Consider the following 23,717-nt stretch of genomic DNA (forward strand, 5'->3'; position numbering starts at 1 on the left):
TGACTCATATGCACTTGAATATAATTAGAAAATCAGCGCACTTTCTCAGGAGGATAATGATGCTGTCACCTGCAATATGACTACTGCCAGCATGTTTCTGAAAAGGATTTGAAAAGGCTTTTCTCTTTTACTGTTTTCCAAAAGAATCTCAGTACAGTTCTGCATTAAGTTACAAAAACTGTGTTTTACAACTTTTTTACAAGTTATATGGGCAATAAAAGACAATGTGCAACAGGGCAATACCTCACACAAAATTTCACTGTTTGCTGTGGCTGTATGAACATGACAAATAATGCTACTTAACAAGGACATAAAAGTATTAAGATGAAACTGGATTTATTTTATGTTGATGCTAATAATGACATTTGAGAGTTTTCGTAAAACATAAACCTATTGTTTGGCCACTTACAGGCAGTGGAACGTGCTGTAAACACAACTATTATCACCTTATTAAGCTGACATGGTGATTTGCTGTTGAACAGTTGCCTATGTACCCTTCCAGCAGGCACAGAGCAACATCAGCATTCATTTGGAGACTTGTCTCCGACTCACTGGTGAATGAATGCGAGTCCAATATTAACTCGCCTTTTAGCTGGTCTAATCATCTCCAGCTCCTGAGGAAAATATCTGACTCTTCATCTGTTAAAAGCTCCACTGTGTTCACCAGCTGGTTGCCAACTTTGACCGTCTGCTGTTTGGTGCTGGACAGGTATTGTACAGAACAGGTTCATCGGAACATCTGCATGCTGCTGCTGGAAATGACAGTGATGAGAGTGAACCACAACAGTAAAGTTGCGGCCCACAAAACAAGAAGCTGTAACCCACTAAAAAACCGATTTATACCTGAAGTACTGCTGAGGTGGGGATAGTTATCTGTGGTTCAAGCAGCATTTGTCAGTTGATTTGATCCACTGTTAATACAAAACATTTATTAGAGCAACTTTAAAGAACTGTGATGAAGACATTCACAGCACAGGACATTCTACATTTAAAAGATTAACTTATCAGGACTCTCTGATGGACAAACTATGCAATGCAATTTTAGTCAATAGTAACATAGATGACAGCTGGCAACACTAGCTTTCTTGAGTCACGACAGTCCTGTCAACTGTGACGGGAGTAGTTACTCTATATGCACACCTGCCGCAGTTTATGGTACTTTTGTGATTCAGGGGGCTAGCTGGCTCTGGAGATCTCATAGTAAATTAATTGATGCATCTATTAGAGGTACGGACTGAAAAAGGACTGCGCACTGATATTCACTTTTGGTTTGTGGTTTTTGATGAGGTATGATCTCTGGTTTAAAGAGGTAAAGCCACTGGACGCAACTGGACAGTGTTGACAGTGTCTACTAGCTTACGTTAGCTAGCTAGCAGCTGTCTGCAGATATCAGGCTAATGTCTTGTTGAGAAACATTAACAGCAGGATAACCTGTATTTTTGTAGTGGTGAAATGCTGTAGCTGCTGACCTAACTACTAAGTCAATAGCTGGCCAGACTGATGCTAGTCATTGACTGAAGTTTCTGGACATTCTTCCCATTTGTCTAGGAGGGAAACTAAAACTCTCAAGGCTACCAAGCTTTGTAATGGGTATTTATGGTAAAATCTTAGTTTGGTAACTAACAGGACAATAAATTCACATAGTTTATTCAAAAGACACATTTGTACTGTCGACTCCTGTCTCATAACTGTCTGCAAACCATTCTTCTTTTGCGGAGCAGTTTCGGGGACAACATCTAAAGAATGTGTGATCAAAATACTCCGTATGAGGGGCAGGTTGAGCTTTCGCTTCTTACTGTTTTTGTCAGTAGATGTGTGTATGGTGCAATCACATCTGTGTTTGTCTCTCTTGTCATGTACTGTATACACAGCACACATGCGTATATGCCACTCAACAACAGAGAGAAATGTCAGGCGGACTGAACAGTGAAAGAAAGGCATACACAAGGACACACAAACAAAAATACAGGTTTGTCTGTCTTCCTTGTCTCCCTCCTCAAAAATTAAAAAGACTGAGTGTTTCCAACAAAAAAATCTAGTAATTAAAAAATCTGTAGGGCATCAAGGCTGAGGCAAAGATTTAAAGGTTGTTTATTCTCATCTCCTGTAATTGTTTGCTCTAGTGCTGCATCCATGACATCTCATCAAAAGAGCCATGTTGGCCTGTATCCTCTGCCCCACTGTGCATCCTTCATTATTCAAACTGAATCAAGCACTCTAATCTTTGTAGGAATGTAGCAGCTGCCAGCCGTGTGTATGTACGTCTGTGCAAATGAGCATACTGGTGTTGATTCTTGAGATCAGGGTCATCCAGGTTCTGAAGGTTTAGATGGTATGTAAAAAAAAAAAAAAACAACAACAATCTGAGCAGAGCAAGAATTTATCTGCTGCTGTGTAGATAAGACTTCACAATACACATTATACTTCGGGGACTAATTCATTACATTACTATTGTTACTCAGCCCAGCTCTGGTCACAGACACCTTTAAACAACCAAAATGTCTCTTCAAGTTACATCTGTATAACAGTAGAACACCTAGCTTAGGCCCAGTGACTGAACACAGCACTCCACAATCCTGTCCTCACAGTGAAGTTTTGGAGGTCACACACTCCGATTAAAAAAAGGGGATTCCCGAATGGCAGTTTATCAGTGGCTAACATGACTAAGCTAGCTAAAGGATATAGTGTGTAAATAAGACATCTCTTGAGTTACCTGGAAGCACATTTTTCGTTAGTTGCATTTCTCCTGTATTGGTAAAGGCCAACTGCCTCCCCCCACCTCCAGCTTGTGCCATGTATTGCAAGTTAACCGACAGGCTGGCCACAACTACTGTGTAAGAGTAACATATGTGCACTATTCTAGTTGTCTAGTTAATTTAATCGTAACAAACTTCCAACAAAGGAACAGCACTAAAGCCTTTACCAAGCACAACCACGTCTGTGGTTTGGCATTAATTTTTTAAATAATTTTGCATTAAATCTGTGTTGCATTTATAGGAATATCCTTTTTGTTGCCACTATAGACTTGGAATTTGTTCAGTTAATAACTCCCTTCACTGCATGTACACCAGACATCATGTTGAGCATCAGCTGGGACAAAACATTTGTCTTGTTTAATGACTAAAAAGCAGAGCTCCGTCCACAGGTCACCAATTTTTCAAATCAGAGGGAATGCACGGACGACACCTTTTGATGTGATACAACCCTTGTTACCACCAATTATGACATATAACATATTTATTTTGAAACTCTGAATGTAAGGTTACGCTAAATAAAGTCTGGTCACCCCTTTTTAAAGCAGGATTTGTAAGCAAAATCCAAATCACAGCTACTTCAGAAGTAGATTCCCATTAAAAGACAAACAAGACAGTCACTGAGCAGTCCACAAGCAATCCAAGGTATGATTTTATCTGAAAGAGAACAACATCTCTACAATAGAACCACTTGTCCAGTTTCAACTAGAATTCCAAATGTCTTGTTGAATTGCAGCAATCCATTTTGTTTCCTTCTCTTTTCTATTCTTTTCTGAGAATCTTTTTGTACAGGCAATTATACAAAACACTTAACAATTTTAGCATATTGTTAGTGTTCCTTTTCATGTGAATGCACCTCTTAGATGCTCAACTGTCTTGTGTTTGACATTCAGGGGGAGCACTGGGGTGCCTTCCACATATAGGCCTTTCACATGCATGCATTGTATTCACACCTGTTCAGAAGAATTGGAGCTAGGACATGAAGAGGACAAAACTAAAGAAAAAGAACCACAGGGAACTACTATAACATTTCTTGACAACTTTAGGAATTTATGGCAAGGCCACCAGCACAATGGCCATATAGTTAAACATTCATGACTCTGAGCTTCAGATAGCTTCAGAGCCACTATAAGGAGTTTTGTGTAATCACGGCAGAAATGCCCTACTTATTTTAAGAAATCTTATAAAGACAAAAACTTTTGGTCTTGTTTCTAACAAAATAAAGCTCATATATGAAAGGTTTTCACTTAAATTTGATTGAGCATGTTGCAGTATTTTGATGCAAGTCCTTTTTTTTTCTTTTTAAGTAAGTCGCGCAAAAAAAAAAAAAAATCTGAAATTAAACATGCAGCCATCAAACGTTAAACCCCTTCCCCTGCTTTTCCTAAAACTTACACCCTCCCCTTGGCCAAAAAAAAAAAAAAAAAAAATACATTACTGCCCCCCTTTTCTGACCCCACTTCCCCAACCAATACCAATTATGACAGTTCCTTAAGAGTCTTCTTGAATTAATCTGAACTTTTAAAATGTTAATAGAGTAAAACAGGTGAATCTCAGATTAAAGTTCATATTTTATAATTCAGCTTCTTTTTTATTACCTTCTACCATACTTTTCTGCTGAGTGCTTAGTGCTATATTACATAAGGTACCTTACCGAGGTATGACTGAAAAAATGACCTCAAAGTGAAAAACTGATCCGTCAACATGTCAACAAAATGTGTGAACATTGCTGATGTTTTCCACTTGTCATATCAAAGTAGCTTACCTGGATGCTGTTGTGCACATACAAAAGCACACCATTATAGCCCATCAAATGCAGACAAACAAGCTTAATGGGGTAATGATGACGGAGATAGTGCTAAAGGTCAGGTAGTGACATCCTCGAGATACTCTCTGTTACTCTCCCCATTCATTACTCACCATATTTCAGAATGCAGAAAGTATGAGTAAAAATGACAACCAAACAAAGGGTCAGGTTTAGTGAGAGATGGAATAACCTCTTTAAATCTAATGTGGCCATAGAAATTTCACAGCAACAGATTTACTAACTGTTAGTGTTAAAATGGCCTGTTAGCTGGTGTTCCCTCAACATTGGAGACAGGGTAATTACATAATATCCACATCCTGAAAACAATATTACAGTGGTAATTTGCCACATCAGGTATGACAGATATAATTACTAAATTCGTTGGTGTCTGTATTATAACATTGTTCTTTGTTTTCTCACTCGCCCATTCCTCTCTGTCTCTCTCTCATGAACATGGATGCTGCTGTCAATAACACTGTCATTACTGGTGTTGACCATGAGTGCATGAATGATGAATTATTACTCACAAACATCCGTTATAAATGCTAATGCTGGTGAGGATGATACTGCACACCACTCATCAAATCTATGTAATCCTCATACATGTGGAGAAGGGTGTAGTTTTGGTTTCAGATGCAAGCAGGAGATGTTATTTTAACCCCAAAAAACAAGCAGAGGAGGTGGAGGCACTTTTTTCAGCTGCTCCTTTCTGGCTACTTATGGAGCCAATAACTTCCACCAATCTCTGATGGAAGATTGTTCTGTTCTGTTCTGTTCTGTTCTGTTCCAGTACAGTGATACAGGTTTGCTCCTATGTTGGTCGTTCTCAAGACCCTTGGGAGGACTCTGTCTCTCAACTACTAGCCCCCAAACCCTCAAGGAGAAAGCTAATTCTGTGTGGAGTCTTTTCTGTACTTCAACCTTTTTTTCTCTCTTTTTCGTCTTTTTTCTTTCCTCTCCCACTTTGGGGGTTTATTTACCAGTCATTACTCCCACTTCCCCAATGGGCATGCAGTCACAACCTGTGATGGACTCTGGCCGACCCGCCACTCAAATAAATAAATAAATAAACGGATGAGAGTGTGTACTTTTCTTCTTTCTTCTTCTTCCCCTTCCTATTTACATAAATGTTGTTATGTAATAATAATAATTACAGTAATTACACCAGTCTTACATAATAAGTGTGGTAGACAGTAATAGGGGGAAGAAAGGACGAGAAAGAGGAGAGAGAGAAAAAAAAATTCTATTTTGTGTATATCTGCGAATGTGCTTGTACGCATGGCTGGGCGCATTGTGGTATCTGGAAGATGGTTATCACAGCAGGGATTTGTGATTATGTACGAGGTTCTGGTCTTTAGGTGATTTCTGTTTTGGGTTAAGAAGAGGTTTCATTGTTCTTTCTGTAAGCTGCTATTTATGAGATGTGTTCTGTAATCAGGTTAATCAAGTGAGTGATAAGAGGGATATGACAAGATTTTCTAGATTTCCAGTTTTGAAAGATTATTTTCTGAAGGATAGTTAGAGAAAATAGCACTGGATTTTTGTATTTTGTTGGGAGGGTAACTTGTGCAATATCTTCCAGCACGCAGCGTGATGGGGGCAAGAGATTCTGTGCAGCACAACATAGTGGAGAGTTTCTCAGTTACTGCTATCCAAAGGGAGTGAACTGGTTGGCAGGCCCAAGTTGCATGAAAATAATTGTCTGTGCTACCCAAAGTGCATTGTGAACAGGTGTCTTGTGTCACCCAATCCCATTTTAAACATTTTACCTTGGGTGATGTATGTTCTGCGGATAGATAATATATAAGTGGTAAATTTGTGTTAGTAGTCGTATAGAGGGTGTTTTTACAAATTTGAATCCACAGCTCAGAGCTGGGAGAGACAGCCAAGTCATTTTGATGTCATGTATGACGTAAAAGTGTTTCTGGCCTAATAGGCACACTCAAAGGAAGGCTGCAAATCGTAAAGAGGATGCAAGACACCATAATCGCTCAAATGAGGATAACGGCACACACTATGGACAGTCTGTCTTCAAAGGCATTCATAGTGTCGCATTTGGTCATACCCTCGTGGCAGAGGTAGAGAGCGTGAGAGGGATGTTCAAACAGTGGCTCCTTTATAGCCGCCTCATATCTGGCCCAATCACTGCGTGAAGTGGGAGTGCATGTCGAATTATTGGTTTTGGAAAGTAAAAAAAATTGAAGAATGCAGCTCCCCCAAATTCTTACGTCAGAAAGGTGTGAGGGAATGGTTTTCACTTGCTATTTGACCTTCTAACAAGCAGGTTGACGAGTGCTGACCCCTTAATGGGGGACTGAATGTAGCCTGAGTCAGTGAAGCCCAGAGCAAAAAAGGTTCACAGTGCACTTCCTGCTAACAGAAGGATCATATAGGTGCTGAGTGAGAGGAGCTATCTTCTGCACCCCTAATTCCACAACTAAAAGTCCTATTCATTTTCTCAATAGACAATGTTACATGACTCAGGGTTGGAGCTTTTCTATAGATTTAATTGGTATGAAACTGTCAAAGTTAAATGATCAGTACAAACAACTGCATTAGAAAATGAATCACCCTTGATAAAAAGTCAAAAGGTGTAACCCTGTCCCCTACTGGGGGACAAGTTAACTATGTCTTTCGGGTGCATTTCAGAGAGAAACATCCAATCACACGGCCTAAAATTTTGTTTTGCCTAAAAAAGGTTTTGCTTCTGATTGGCTTCTTCTCCTAAGCAATGGTGGTCAAGGTTCATGGGTATTGGAGTATTTAGACCTTTTTGGAAAACTTACAGATAAAACATGATATCAAAGTAAAGAAATTAAAATAACTAAAACCGGTGGCCATTAACAAATCCCATATGATCATTACATGATCCGAGAGTGTCCCATGTTTCTGTGTTAACTAACATTGAGGATATTGTTTAAACACTATGATACCAACTAGCTTTGGCCGCTGTTGCTATGGAAAAAAACCAATCAGAGGCATTATCAAAGCTGCAATGATTTTAAAATGCTTTGTTGTTTCAATTGTGAATAAAACATAGCATCACACTTACTGAATTTATCCAAAATTGTCACACAATTTGAAAGGGATTGATTTAAGTTAAAGACTGTATTGTCAGTTTTCTAAACATTTATAGCTTTCAAGTAAAAATTTTAAGCTCTCTGATTGGATGTTTTTCACTTCCAACCACAGAAGAGTTTCGTGCCCATCAGCTGTACAAGTGCTGCAGGTAACTTTCAGCCACTTAACATTGTCTATAGAGTAACCTAGTACAACTTTTACTTCTGGAATCAGGGATGCCAAAAAAATCACTCCTCCCAGCTCACTACTTTATTGCTTGTGAGCATATCGTTGAATGATTTAGATAAGAATGTCAACATTTGTTAACAGTTTAGGGAGATTATACTGAGTATAACTGAGTTAACTGCAAAGCTGTAAAAGATTAGATAGGCAAAAATAGGATCTTGACAAGTGAGGTAAACACGTCTCCCTATCTCCAGTGGAAATTACACCCTTTCTTGTGGGACACTTTTATTATATTTTGTTTGTTTGGTTTTTTTTTATTTGTTTCTACAATATCAATATATTTCAATTGCTATAATGTTAAACGTATGATTAAATTAAAGCAACCAAACCACTTTGTAGCGGTTAAGAGAAAATCAGCACCATGGGTAGAAAAATAACAAATCAAACACTTTCTCTGGAGAAGAGATGAGCTGGCACTGCATTGCCAATAGACGTTGGTACTGGACTGCATAATGATCCAGTATGAATGTCATTCTCAGGAGGATGATCCCTCCAAAGCAGTCTGTAAATTGTGGAAGTCAAAAATGGGCCAAAGCTCAGAATAGAGGCTGTACAGTACAACAGCAATGGCCAGTTACCTGCAGCTCATGCATTAAGAAAATGACTGGCCCACTGATGCTTTCTCAGGCAGCGTACTCCCTCACAGGGAGAGAGTACTATTTGGGATGGAGGGCTCTTCCATAAATCAAACACATTCCTTAATACAGTTTGTAGCAGTGCTATAATTCTATCTTGTTCAGATGATACACAATCCAATTCTGGTTCCATCTATATCCTCATGTTTTTTTTCGTTATTGTTGTTGTGTTTGTCCTTTTTCAACAAATACAAATCATTTTTCTGGTTGAGCAAATATCATAATATCATCGTATACACCTAGGACTACATAGGGCAATCCATATACTGTATATGGTGTCCTGGACATGTTCATTGTAAACAAAACCAAATTGGCCAATAAACCAAAGTATTACACACGTTGATATTTTAATGTAATGCTGGCACAAGATTAAAAGTCAAGGGATCACCAGAGTCATTAGGATTCATCCGCTAAGGAAACTTGAATGTCTGTACAAAATTTCAAGGCAATCCAGCCAATACTTGTCAAGATATTTCAGTTTGGACCACAGTGGTGGACCAGCCAACCCACCAATATGATCATCTCTAAAGCCACACGACTAGTATGGCTAGTAACTACAAGACAAATTGAATACATCTGTAAGTTGTGTTGCTGTATGGTATGTTGATTTAAAAGACAATGATCTACATTAAAATTGGCTGAGAGTAAGGAATAATGTTGCCCTTGCTCCCCGCATTTACAATTACAGCATTCAACATTACTTAAAAGATTTTATTTAACACAGAGGAAAAGATACCTACCAAGAAATACCCAAATCACCTATGCACCTCACAGTATCTACTCAAAGTCAGTTTGTACTTGCATGCATACAACTAGGGAGTGCTCAAAAGTGCACTTGGGTCCAAGTTGCTTCAATCCTCTCTGACATATCGGATAGATCTGTACCCATTTAAAGATGAATGATATCTCAGCCTATGTTTCCAGAATAAACACCAGCAAAAAAAAAGAGACAAAAGTGGTTATGAGATGGAAACGGCAGAAACTCTCTGAGACACATACAGTGGCCTCAGAAAGTATTCAGACCCCTTCACATACACATTTTTGTCCATCAATCTACACTCAGTAAACCATGATTACAAAGCAAAAACATGTTTTTATAAATTTTTAAAGATCGTGCTGAAGTTTCTAAAAACATGTTTTCACTTTGTCGTTATGGATTATTGGGTGTAGACTGATGGGCAAAAAAGACAGTTTTATCAATTTAAAATTAAATCTACAACACAATAAAGTGTGCAAAAGGTGGGAGGGTCTTAATACTTTTTGAAGCCACGGTATCAATTGAGCTGTCCTTCCACGATGCTTCTCACTTGAAGACTCTTGCACCCGGGCAACTACACCTACACACACGGGCAGGAGCTAAAATACAATCTAAAATACAATCCATTAAAGTTCTTTCGTAGGCTGCTCAAAAGCTCAAATCTTTCCTGGGAAAATAAGATGGGGCGCAGTCTTTTCAGGCTGTTCTAGCATCTGTACTGAGTGCCGATGCCGAAATCCTGTATGAACAACAGTAAGCAACTGCAACATGTACGTATATCTTAAATCCGTGTGTATGGGTAATTGAAACTGTGTGCTTGGCAGCCACAGCAAATCCTTCTTTTTTCAGGTTTGAAAATGATAATAGCTTGGCAATATTCTCATTCTCATTGTTTCATTTGAATATTTTTAGCCATGCGGCCTAAGAATGCCAATGTCAGTCAGAGTGTCACTCCACCACTTTGATGGTGAGGTTTATCTGCTAAACATCGGCATGTCACAGAGAATGTTAGCATGCTGACGTTAGCATTTAGGTCAAAGTGCCAATATGCCTACAATAAGCACAGCTTCACTGAGCTGCCAGCATGGCTATGGACTCTTATCATATTATATTCCTTATAGTTGTAATCGATATTTATGCAGCATTTTGGCAAATGTACATATAAAAGGCCTCAATTTTAATTTTTGAAAGAACATGAACAGTATCTTGTTGATTTCAGTATTGCAAAGATCTAAGTCAGAGATTTTTGCACATGTTGTCTCTATATTTGATGAGCTTGGATTTAATCATTTAATCGTTGAGCGTGCATTTGTGGAGTGCATTCAGTCTCCTTTAAAAAAAAAAACAGTATCTTATTTAAGTTAAAATTTATTGGTGTTTTTATCAGGGTGGGAAGTCGCCAGAAAATAGACTCACCATCCGTTTTCAGTCACATCCCACGGAAAAGACTAGAGCTACAAACAGTCTTAAATCTCAGGTGACAAGGAGGTAAATTAGAAAAATAGGTTCTCAACACTGGCTAGGACTTATGTATACTACATAGCTGAAGCTCTGGCAGCAGTCAGTGAAGGGAGCCTCCTATAGTCCTGTAGTTCCTGAAAGCCGGCAACATATTAATTTTAAGATTCTGTAAGCTTACACCTTCTGTATGAATCAAAATGTCAAAATAAGAGACTCCAAACTTCACCAGAGTTATAAATTTCACATTATTTTCTCTGTATTTCACCCTTGTCCCCTCCAATCATTCTTCCGTAATATATCAGTTTCCTTGCATTTTAGTCCCAATTATCTGCCAGTTTTTTGGCTGCTTTTCAGTTTTTTTTTTGCTTTCCGCCCCAGCTGGTGTTTCAGTCATCAATGTCTAGAAGGCAGGGGACCCTCAGAAGTCAGCCAGCCTGTTCATTAAAGCCATTATCATTTTTCATCCTTGATTATCCCTTAGAAAAACAACAGCACTGCCTCTGTGTGTGTGTGTGTGTGTGTGTGTGTGTGTGTGTGTGTGTGTGTGTGTGTGTGTGTGTGTGTGTGTGTGTGTGTGTGTGTGTGTGTGTGTGTGTGTGTATGTGTGTGTGAGTGTGTGAGTGTGAGTGTGTGTGCGTGTGTGTGTAGTATGTGGAGAGGGAATGCTGTAGGGAGTAACTGATGTAAAAGTTGTTAGAGTTACAGTGATTAAGCAAATATCTACACAAATGAATACCTCACACATCCATTCCTTTTTTTCTTCACCAGGGTTTCACGGTAGCTGTGGTGGGAAGTCAGCTGTCATAACTGATGTCTAGCAGCTCCTCCTCTCTCTTTCGTTTTTTCCCTTTCCTCACTCCATTGTTCTCTGTGATTAATCCTCACTGCTTCACTTTATTTTCCCTCTTTCATGTCCTAGCAGCAGAAAGGCATCACAGCGTGAAGAAAATCATTTGCACAGAACTTTTCATTTTGAATTGGATCAAAGTTGGCACTTGTATAGCGTAATTTCATCAGATGTTTCTCAATTGCACCTTTGAATAATAAAAAAAACATGACTCGGAAATCAATAAATCAATGTTTTCATGATCCCTTTGTACCAGGGAAAACAAAGTAAGAGTTGAAAACTACTGCTTCATGTGTCTAATAAATTAATTTAATGAAAGCAGGACTGCATTACATTGGTTGCAAAAGGTTTTGAAAAACACAACAAGTAACTCATTCAATTTGTTTTGCTGCACTGCTGATTTTCTCTCTTACCTGTTTGTAATTCATCGTACTGTCACCTTGTTCACCTCTCACACATTTTCCTCCACCACTCTTTTTACTCTGTCTGTCATTCTCTCTCTCACTGGGTGTCTCACTTTACACTTTCTCTGCTCTAATACTCTTCCATTTTCTAATGGATTTTCCATGATTCGACACTTCGGTTGGTATCAAGTAATAATGCACAGTATTTGCATATAATGAACTTATTTTTGAGATGACAGTATTCATTGCCTCTGACTTAAAAAGCTGAAGTGAAAAGAAAGAGAGAAAAAATTGCACGATCAATGACATGAAACAAAATGTTTAGTTTTATTTATGTAGAGTCAAATACGGGACATCGTGGCTAAATGAGCCACTGAGCCACCAGGAAAAAATACATTTTTTCTGTTGTTGTGACCTATTAAAGGATAGCTTTGGGATTTTTCAAGTCTGTCTCAAAAAGTATTGATGTGCCCATAGGGATGTATGTATGACTAGGTCTTGGTTGTTGTACCTATTTTTGCTTTCTGTACTGGCCCTTAAGCTTTTCCCCTCTAACGCGACTACGCTGTAAGAAATTGGGGATAGAATGCACAGCCCCCGTTCTGTGCAAAATAGCGCTCCAAAGTTGGCTGAGGCTTATTTGAAGCTTATTTGCTCTGATGAAGGCCACTAGGCTGAAACACTAGCATGTTTGTTGAGATCGCTGGAATAAAGTGGTGCAACTGCGATTAATCAACTTTGTCCTGAAGCTCTACGTGTGTGCTGCCTTTTTACCTTTGGCTACTCAACGTTGGCTTATATGAAGCTTCAGCAGTCCCACTAAGCTAAATCAAAGTTACAGTCTATTTAGTACACATGTATCTCTGTTTCCCCACACAGTAGTTTTCTGCGGAGCTACAGTAGAAGGATACCCTCTAGTGGTCTAGAAGTGAGTTCAGTTGAAAGTAAAATTATCCTCAACTATTATGTTAATCAATTATTCATTTGAGTCACTTTTACCGCAAAGTTCTAGCTTTTCAAGGTGAAGATTTGCCACGTTTCCTTATCTTATATAATAGTATACTGAATAACTTTGGAATTTGGACTGTTAGTTGGATAAAACAAACAATTTGACTATATAAGCTTAAACTGTGGGAATTTGTGATGGACATTTTTTTTTTTATTTTATTCAAAAATTTTTCAGATGAAACAGTTAATCAAGAAAATAACTGGCAGATTAATCCATAATGGCAATAATCGTTATTGTAGATCTACTTTTCACCCCTTGTCACAGGTTGCATATTTCTATAAGTGTGTTTCCATCCACCTGTTTCTATGCCCAATTTCAATTTTCACATAATAAACTTTAATAGAAATGTCGGGCCTAGGTAGAAGAGCTGATGTGTCAACAAAAACGAATTGCGCTAAAGTGCAATGGAAGCATTTCACATTTGAACAAGTAAAACACTCAAGCCTGTACTTCACTGCAGAGACAAAAATGCTGGCAGATGTCAACACCAGAGAGAATTACCACCACCAACCATTTAACTCCCAACTCCTAATATTCACATAACAGTAGTGGATGGAAGCACGCATTCAATCATATTTTCTTTTGCTGATTTTTTAAACATTCAGGTGAAATTTGTGCAATGTAGATGGAAACTTGACTTAAAATTAAACTTAAACTTAATTTGCACTTGCTCCTTAACCTTGACTGATTTTTTTTGTGGTGTTCAGAGGTAAAACTAAATGGTGGCTGCATTTATACAACACTTTGATCCAAAACATTTTACTATTTGCCTATCATTCACCCACTCACACACACATTCACACACCAGTGGCATCTTGTGTAAAGCCTAAAAAAAAACATCATTTTGTGTAACTTTTTTTTTTCTTTTCTATGCTGTTAATAGTCTTGTGATGCCTCAAAGTTATCTGGGTACTCATTACTGTTGAGAGCCATCTAGTTGAAAAAAATCTGTAGGTTATGATACCGTTTACTGTACTTTCACCAGTGTGTCAGCTCTAAAATCCAGTGTTTACCAGCCCTCTACCTTTCCTCCCTGAACAGGTAAACGCATTTCTGTCCTTTGTGGTACCAATGGTGGCCATATCTACGCTGAATGGGGTCATAGCCAATCAGCTGCTGCGGATGTTCCGTGAGGCAGAGCAAGACAACCGTGTCTGCATCATTGGGGGAAATCCCACCATGCTGAATGTCACAATGGAGCCAAACCGTGCTCAGTCACTTCGCCATGGAGTTCTTGTGCTCCGTAAGTTGACATCCCCCCACTTTACACATACATGCACAAACACAGTTGGGACACACACACACACATCCATGTTTTACTATATTCGCGTGGACCTGTCATTGACATAATGCATTCCCTAGCCCATTACCCTGACCTTAAACATCACAACTGAATACCTCAGCCCTAACCCTAGCCTCTAACCAGAACCCGAAGTCTTAACCATCACATAGCCATTTAACGTTGTGGGGAAATTTGGTCCCTACATGTATAGTGGGCTCCCGGTTTTAGGACCTCCCGAATATAGAAAAAAACAAGCCCACACACACACACACGCACGCACACACACACACACACACACACACACACACACACACACACACACACACACACACACACACACACACACACACAGACAAACACACATATACACACACATACAGAAAGAGAGCTGGTTATTTGAAGGGTCTCAAAGATTGTGCCTTGTAATGTTTTCCAACATAGCCCACATCATATCCCACTATTATAATAGGTTTTCTATATTTATAATTATTTATATAGTTCAGGTTTATTGTCATTTCCACACATATGTTGGACATACAAACAGGGAATCAACATGCTGTTCCTCATGAACCTCAGACCAACGTAGAACAGACATACAAACACCACACAGTCTTGGCTAAGAGTGATCACTCTAACGTCAGCAGCAACAACTTGAATGTAGTCATGGTCCAGTGCATATTCGCCTCTTGTAGCAAACTTGACATGCCCAGTCTTTAAATTTGCCTGATTGAAGTCACCAGAGATAATGCTGTTTGTTTATCACTGATGCCGCTGTGCAGCTCTCACAGGTAGACTGCAAAGATAACATCGGCAGTGAACTCCCTCAACACATAGTATAAAAAGGCAGTTCATGATCATAAATTCCGCCAGCGGAGAACAGTGTTTGGACACAACAACAACATTTGTGCACCTTTCCTTGAGAATATAAACACACATTACTGTGTATCACCACAAGCCCTGCCAGACGGCAATGACTACCTGTCATTTCAGTAGTGAGTTAGCCTGTGCAGCTCGATGGCCATGTCCAGAATGTTGCTGTGTATCCATATTTCAGTGGAAACAAAGATGCAGCAGTTCTTCATTTCACACTGGATAGGCCATTGTACCCACTCTGCCAGTGTCCAAAAGATCCAGGTGGCTAAAGCTGAGTTTCGCTTCATAAAAGTTGTCCCTTTTTTTACAGTTGAAGATGTAAAATGACAGAAACACTGAAATATTTGGTCTGTAGAGGATGCTGCTTCTGCACATGTCGCCATGGCAACAAACAATTCATGTTACATGTTTGCATTATCTCAACATAAAACCATTCTACTTTTAAATACCGGATGCCAATGTTGCGTGTGTCCTCCAGTGATAGTTTGTTTGATTGCCTGTCTGTTGCAAAGTGCGACGCCTCCTAGCACACACATTATAGATATCTAGACCTTTACACATTAACTATGCTCCATCAAACTCTCAGTGAGCTGCACTTCACTCATTCCAACAGAGCAAATTCTCCAAAACCACCATATTCGTCACTGTTATCTAGTCAGTGATGTAGTGGTAAAGCAATTGTGGATAAACTATGAGCTGCAGCTGATGATCATCATAAACCCCAGACAAACAACACTATAATTTAACATGCTGATTTATTTTCTGAAAAAAAGTCGTTTTTTTTCTTTTCTTTTTTTTTTTTTGCCAAAATAACACACAAAGTCAGCCAACCCCCTGCTATAATTCTGAATGAAGTATTTAATTTATTATAACAATCCCTTGATAACTAAAAGACTAAATGTGTTGTTATCTGTTATACCAAGAGATCCACTAATACACAAATCATATAACAGTAGAGTTACAGAGGCATATTTGCATATTTACAGAGGGGCATCATTCAGGTTGATGATTTCACAGGCCTACACTACTTGTAGGACAGGACAGTTTATGTGTATATTTATATATAAATTTTATGTTCAAACCCATTTTCAAAAATTAATAGTTTGTTCTTGTACTACATGTCTATGTTACTCTAGATATAGGTAATATCTATGGGGAGAAAAATTAAGTTTATGAATTAAGGTCCAGCAAAATGAGACAATTTTAAGGGGATTTTCTTTGGGTAGTAACTCTACTCTTAATGTATGAGAATGTTTTATATTGTGTATATAGTGTAAATGTAGATATTTTAATGTGTCTTTTCAACTGTAACAAGCCACTGCATATTTTTCTGTATTTTTTGCTCTGGTCTCTTGTGTAATCAAGGGACATGTGATAAACTCTCACACATCTGTGCTTGGCATTTATGGCATTTGTAATAAAACACATAATGCCTTTCTATAATGATTCTGCTCTCATTGTTCTGACCTATGTCATCGTATCACAAATTGAATCTGAAGCTTAATTGGATCAAGGTGAATGTGGTGGCCAGACAGGTCCAGGTTGGTCTGTAATAATCCCACTTACAGCAGTCGTTGCTAAGATCTATCCTGATGCACAATGAGTAGTGTTGCACTTTAGTGAAAATCCAATTGGTTTGATAATGCCACGCATTTTCAATTATGGAAAAAGCATTTTGAAATGATTTCTCATCCTACTCTGACTGTGAATGCCATCTTTATCACACATAGACAGACTAACTTTCACAGTAATGTGCCTGACGTTTTGTATTCATCAATTATAAAAGCAGAGTGAGATATTGACCAGAATGGAGCACAGATTAATTTCCCCTCTCAATCCCCCACCAACCAACCAATTCTCTCAGTCTCTCTTTCTATGTAATTTAATTACACCTGCTCTTTGTGTGTGTGTGTGTGTGTGTGTGTGTGTGTGTGTGTGTGTGTGTGTGTGTGTGTGTGTGTGTGTGTGTGTCTGCGTGTGTGTGTGTGTGTCTGTGTGACATAATTCCAATTCAGTGGGTCCCAGTTCAAAACACAGTTTGTCATAATTAGCTTTTCTTTGTCCAGCTGTTTCATCATTTGAGAATCCAGCATTAGCTTTTAATAAGCACTCTCCTGCTATATAAAACCATAGATCTAACCAGAATTAATCCGAGCTGTCCACAGTGAGTCATGGTTTCTAGAAATAGCCGCAGACTTCAAGGAAATACCCCAAAACACAGTTTTCTTTTCACCGCAAAGCGGTGTGGTCATTTACTTTGTTTAACCCAAACTGTGTGCTGCAGGGAAGTCCACTGCTGTGGAGCATTTGCGCCGAGCTCTGGTTGATTCTCATATAGTATACAGAATAAACACACAATGACCTCTGCATGCCCTAAGTGTCTTCCTTTTCTTCTTGAATGTTTACCTCATCCTGGACAAAGTCCAGAGTCAATGCATTACTTGTACTAGCCTTACATACACAAATCAAGCGGGGCAAGACTCTTGTTCCTTTAAAACCAGGCCCTTTACAATAGTTTACATGAGAGCAGGTATGTCTTAATGGTTCGAGCATTTATGTAATTTAGTGCACACCAGATAGAGTTAGAACATCTATTTTTTTTATTAATTACATAAACGCTGTAGAATGTAAAACAAAACAACACATTCCACATTTAAATACATTAAAAGGTTTTTAAAAGTCAGCCGTTATGATTAAAGCCATTTCTTCTTCCTGCATCAGTCAGCACCCAGAGGAGTAGTACGAGGTGGCAAAACTTTAACCAACAAATAGAGCTTTTATTAGCCTAAATTTCACAATCTTTCATCAATTGCAAGGTGCATCCCATATGGGCAGGAAACTAGAAACTGAATTTGAAACATTCATATTTTAATGTGACTTGCTCAACTTGAATAATTGCATTAAAAACCGATTTTTAACTGAATGTGGAAGTAGCTGAATTATCAGCTAGGATCAAATACAGTCTCAGAGCAAATTAAATCAATTTCATAATAGTACAATAAGTTTCAAGTTTATTCGAATTCAGTTACAAACCAATACATTCAATTTCTACTTATTCTATTCAGTTTTGCAATTCAGTTTAAGTTCAACAAGTTAAAAATTACACATTCAAATCATGTGATTCAAATAAAGTTTTTAAGGCAAGGTTTCAAGTGGAGCAATTCAAATATACTATAAATTGTAATTCAGTTTCTAGGGACACATACAGTATTTCTGCCCATCCCACCTGACTCACTCCTTGTAGGAGGTCTCCATTTGTCCAAATGAAATGATTTCAGCTGTTTAATGGGTGGGACATTTTCCACATTTTTTCACCACCAACAACCCCCCCACTCCCCCACCCCCCCAACCACTGAGAGAACGCATCATCTCACACACACACAGATAAAAAAGAAAGAGTACAGACTGAATTTGATGAGCAGAACCATATATTAAGTTGAAGGCACTTTTGAGGGCTACACATAAACATATAATTCCCTCAGCATTTCATTTAGGGAATCCATGCTTGTAGTTTGTTTTTATGTTTTTGTTATTTTCATGCAAGAAAATTAATTAATATTTTGGTTGCCCAATTTGTAACTTTGTGGTGTTTTTCTTAAGTTTATTCTCCTCTGTTTTACTGAGCTCTTCTTCCATTAGTTCTTTTTGACATTTCTCTTTGAACTTGATGTTTTCCCATTTCACAGCAGAAAGCCATAGTTTACCATACAGGTGAAATTAGATGTTTTGGTATTTTTTGTTTAATCAAGATTTGTTTTGTGTTAAATAGTCAGCTAAAATGAAACCCTTTTGCTAAAGCTCCAGGACTGTTGCCATGGTTATGTACAGTTTAACAACGGAGCATACAATTTAGCACTGCAGATGTCCAGTTATACTATAGGGTTACAAAAAGTTAATCCACACGTTCCAGCCAATCAGAATCAAGAATTTTCTGTGGAGATTTTATGGTTCAACATCACTTTCTCACTTTGGAATGGATCAGACCTCACTAACTTTTGTTAGAGAATTGTTGGCACCACTGCAATTTATTCTTCTGCGCCCTACAAACTTGTAATTCTTTTATATGCGAAATAATACCAGATGGTGTTTTAAATTGCATAATTTCAGTATTTATTTATTTTTTATTCAAACAGTACTGGACACAGTCACTTTATTTGCCGTGAGACTGTATCAAATAGTGCTTATTCTTAATTAAATCTTTTTTTTTTTTTTTTTTTGGCCATATTTACTGTGTGACCGTCTCTTCTCCTTGTAACTATATTATGCTATTTGTGTTTGGGAACAAAAATACAAAGTTTAATGTTGAAGTTGTGGTGAAGTCCGGTTTCAGTCATCACGAGATATTAATTGTAAAATGTATGAAGCCATATATTCAAAGAGCTATGACAGCAGAGGATGGTTTCAGAATAATTGTTTCTGATAAATGACCAACTGACAATAGGCAAAGAGCTGAGAACTGAGCTGCCATGCTGGAATTGGCTTCAAATGAGAGCCCCGTCTGCCACTCACTTATTCATGGCCAACAGAGGTGGAGCGCAAAAACAGAACACACTAAACCCAGAACCTATGCTGGCTACATCTTCTCCCACTGTCTCTGCAACTTGAGTGTGTCTCTGTATTTAAGCATTGTTGAACTTGTATGTGTATCTGTTGATGTTCTTTGATAGTTCAAAGTAACAGATGGAGAGGCAATTGCCCTTTTCAGATGTATTGACATTTCAGCAAACAGTGCACATTAGTATGTCCACCACGGAATAGAAAACAACTGAGAGTGTTTCTTGGCTAGACTCAAAGTATCGCCTGAAGAATCTGTGAGCTGTACTTAACCGCATGTAGAAAATCACCACAGAGCTACGACAGAGAAGAAGAGGAAATGTATGTTAGACCTTGCCGTAATCTCTCTTGACAGGCATACAAACTGGCGCTCAAGTATCTGTTTAATCTCTTTTGTGTGGCAGGCTTATCATGCAGTGCCTCTTCAAAGCACCGGATGAGTTTCCTGCCATGTCCAAAATTGGACTTGAGCCCAAAATAGCAACATCCAAGTTAACTAAGATGATCTTTCAGTAGTTTCTCGGAATAGCTCTGTGGTTGTAGGACAATAGAGGCTCTGTGGCTGATTGTATCCTAACATGACTTTAGTTTTATTCCTTAATTTAAATTTCTACATATATCCAACGGTTTTATTGATGCCGTAATGTCTTTTGGATATTTCATGCTAGGTACTTCCAAGGCTTTGGCCAGGAAGCAATCGATTCATTTATAATCTCTATCTTCATTAAATTTGATCGTATGGCAGTGGAGATGAATAGTCTAAGTTTGGCTGATTGCTGACTCTGACCTGAAATAATGTTTTTCTTAAGTTTCATAATGTTTTTTTCTTACATAGCAGGTAACCTGGACTAATTTAACTTTGCAGTGACTGCTGTTCAATTACAAATATTGCCGAACATACAATCCAATACAAATGCATGAGGAATTTGATTCATATATTCATATATTTAGGGACTTACTCAGAGAATGTATGCTATTTTTCACTAAGTATTATTCTGCTTGACACCTCAGAAACTTGTATTAATTACAAGTTGGACACCTTGACAAAGAGCACTTTGTCATTGTTTTCACTCACAAAGACAGTGATGCACATTTTATAGCTGAGATATTCACAGCTGCTATGGAGAGTTGCAAAATCAGTAAATACACACTAGTTTCAAGAAATTTAATATTACTGAATGAGCCAACACCATAGTAGTGCTTTCAAACAAGTGCTAAATTTAAAAAAACGGATACCAATTTCAACCTCAGTTAAGTTGTTTTGTGCCCATTCTTTACAAGGCAGTTTGAATCCAATTTAGTCACAGAAAATATATGTATATTGAATGTAGTGACAAGTGCAGTCATGATGAAGGTGTGTGTGGACAGAAGGAACAAGGAGGATGTAGCTCAGGTTGAAGAGACTACAAAACCCTCTGCAGGACAATATGACCTGCATTCCTCTGAGGCAGTGTATCATCTTGTGTCATCCAATCACAACAGTAAGGATTCAAATGCAGAAGAGGTAGATGAAAGAGAAAAAGGAGAGGAGAAGAGAAGAGACTGGAGCAGAGGAATGTATACTGTTGAAAAACACAAAACAGCTGAACTATTGGTGAATGAACCATGAGCTCAATGAACCATTGATTGGTGCCCTTCTCAACTCAAACTGCTCATTCTGCCTTGATGAAAAGAGTTGTTATTTTTAACTCTTTTGAGACACAGGTCAAATCCCCCTCTAATGCTTCTTCTGTACTATTTTCTGGTGTTATAGATTTTTGTGTAAGGTAGGTTCGGTTTTAATGAGGAATGCTGTCATGCATGCAGGCATCTACTCTGAATTTAACCAAATACTAATACATTATTCAGATATGAACAGTTCACAACAGTATCTGGATTTTTTTGTCATCTGACTGATACACTTCTTCTCAGAGTGTCAGTCAAGTCGAAACACGCACACGCGAAACACGCCAAATAATTTCTGATCATGTCCAATAATCATCAGATTCAGACTTTTTATTCAGTATCAAAAGTAATCCAGGTAGCTATTAGCCAAAACAGCATGATTTTCCATGATGCAGATTTACAGGCTCTAAACTCAAGATATAGATGTGTGAATAGATTTAAGTTCAATATTCAGACATTCAGGGAGCCTCATCCCAAATGACTTTTCATCAGTTTCACCAGATTTGTTGGTAAGTGATGGTCCAAAGGTGTGATTTTTACCTCATATTGAAGCCTGGCACCTTTCTAACTTGACAATAGACAGAAATTAATTAGCAGAAGTTAAGAACCTTATTAAAAGTGCACGTAAAATGGCCATGAGGGCTTTTCAGATGTTTTTCAGTGGCTTCAATTTTTTTTTTCATAGAAATTTTAAACCAACTTTATTTTCGTTTGCACCTCCTCCAATTATATTCACCACCTCCTTTTTAAAATCATGCAGTATGACCCAATGCACTATTAAGGTCGGTTTTTGTCAATTGCTTTGTTGTTTTTTTAATCATAAACACCTCGGCCCATCGTATTTTCATCTGCGTTTTCTCCCATTATGTCCACATCCTCCAGTTTTTAAATCATGCAGTATGGCCCAATGCAGTCTCCCTTTTTAATAATCTCTTCCCTAAAACATTCTGTTCTACGTAACTCCACTGTCCATTTTCAGGCAGACCATTAAGAATTACACAGCTTTTATTTAGGCTAACTTTTATTTTCAAATACAAATCATACTTTTATCGGTTAATTAATAGATATTTTTCATGGACTTGCAGGACATTTTGGCTTGTCATTGCAAAATAAGCGCCGGTTAAACAAATTTCCTCAACAATGGCTCAGTCCTAGTAAGCCACGACAGGGAGCCAGCATGTACAATAAGGACCCTGCAAGGACACTTGGAAGTAGCTCATCTAAATTGAATGCAGTGATTTTTAAATGTCATCAATTACCCCTGTGATTTTCCTAGCATATGTGAATATGTGAAAGTATCTGCTGCGAAAAAAAGTGCACTTAGGTCAGAGGTTTTAGTACAGTTTTCAGCACCCCATTGCTGAAATTTATGGCAAAAACCACATGCCTTCTTCATTACTCAATCAAATCTGAACACACAGATATGGTAGATATTTTCCTTCTAATTCTAATTTTATATGCACTGAAATAAAGTTCTAAATCATTTCCCAGTTGATGTTCTGGGATAATTTATGCATATTGTTACTAGGTTGTTGAGCATGATTGGATGGTGGCACATCACTTCTATGTCCTTTCAATCAAAAACTTCAAGCAGTTTTTATTCTCTCTATTCCAGTGTCCTCAATAAAAATCTACATTTATAGTATTGTGCAATTTCCAAATATGGCTTTTCATTTTCTGCATTAGCTTCATGCTTTGAATGTATATTTGCTCCTTACTGTAATTGTCTACTCTATTTTTGGCTTCTTCTCAGTTTCTGATGCTGTCTCTCTGTCCCTTGTGTCCAGGAGCAGTGGTCATAGCCTTTGTGGTCTGCTGGCTGCCCTATCACGCTCGCCGCCTCATGTTTTGCTACGTCTCTGACTGGTCCGAGTAAGTAATGATTCCTCTCAGCCTCCCATGCGATGGACCCTCCAGGAGTTTGTTTACTCACTTGATCTCTGCTGAAACACACCGATCTCCACATGTACACACACATTGACCTTCACATGCATGATCATTTGCACACACATTCACGCACATATGCACAAACCCTGGAATGCACACACACAAATATTGGCTATAGCCGTCATTAAGAGGGTCATCAGTTAAGAGCCCCTGACAAAGAGGAACAGGACACATATATCTTCGTGATTAGACTGCCTGCATTTAACATACTCATCCTCTCTCTTTCACTTGCTCTCTCCCGCTGTTTTTTCTCTCTGTTTTTATTAACAATCAGCCCTTCAAACTATATATTTTCTGCCGCCTTTAGATCAAACAGACACCATTTCCACCCTCTTTCTTCAACTATAAATGAAAAATGGGCAAACTGCATTTAAATGTAGGAAACAGAAATTCATACATCCTCAATAAACACATTTT

General features: G+C 38.2%; 1 protein-coding gene across 1 annotated transcript in view; it reads left to right on the forward strand.

Moving 5' to 3' along the window:
* Positions 1–23,717, forward strand: part of ntsr1 (neurotensin receptor 1 (high affinity)) — a 45,583-nt gene that overhangs the window by 14,007 nt on the left and 7,859 nt on the right. The window contains exons 2-3 of the mRNA XM_040153675.1: positions 14,021–14,222; positions 23,141–23,225. Of these exons, the coding sequence (XP_040009609.1) occupies positions 14,021–14,222; positions 23,141–23,225 (287 nt within the window). The remainder of the gene's footprint in view (positions 1–14,020; positions 14,223–23,140; positions 23,226–23,717) is intronic.

This window comes from Xiphias gladius, chromosome 18 (assembly GCF_016859285.1).
Source record: "Xiphias gladius isolate SHS-SW01 ecotype Sanya breed wild chromosome 18, ASM1685928v1, whole genome shotgun sequence".
NCBI lineage: Eukaryota > Metazoa > Chordata > Actinopteri > Istiophoriformes > Xiphiidae > Xiphias > Xiphias gladius.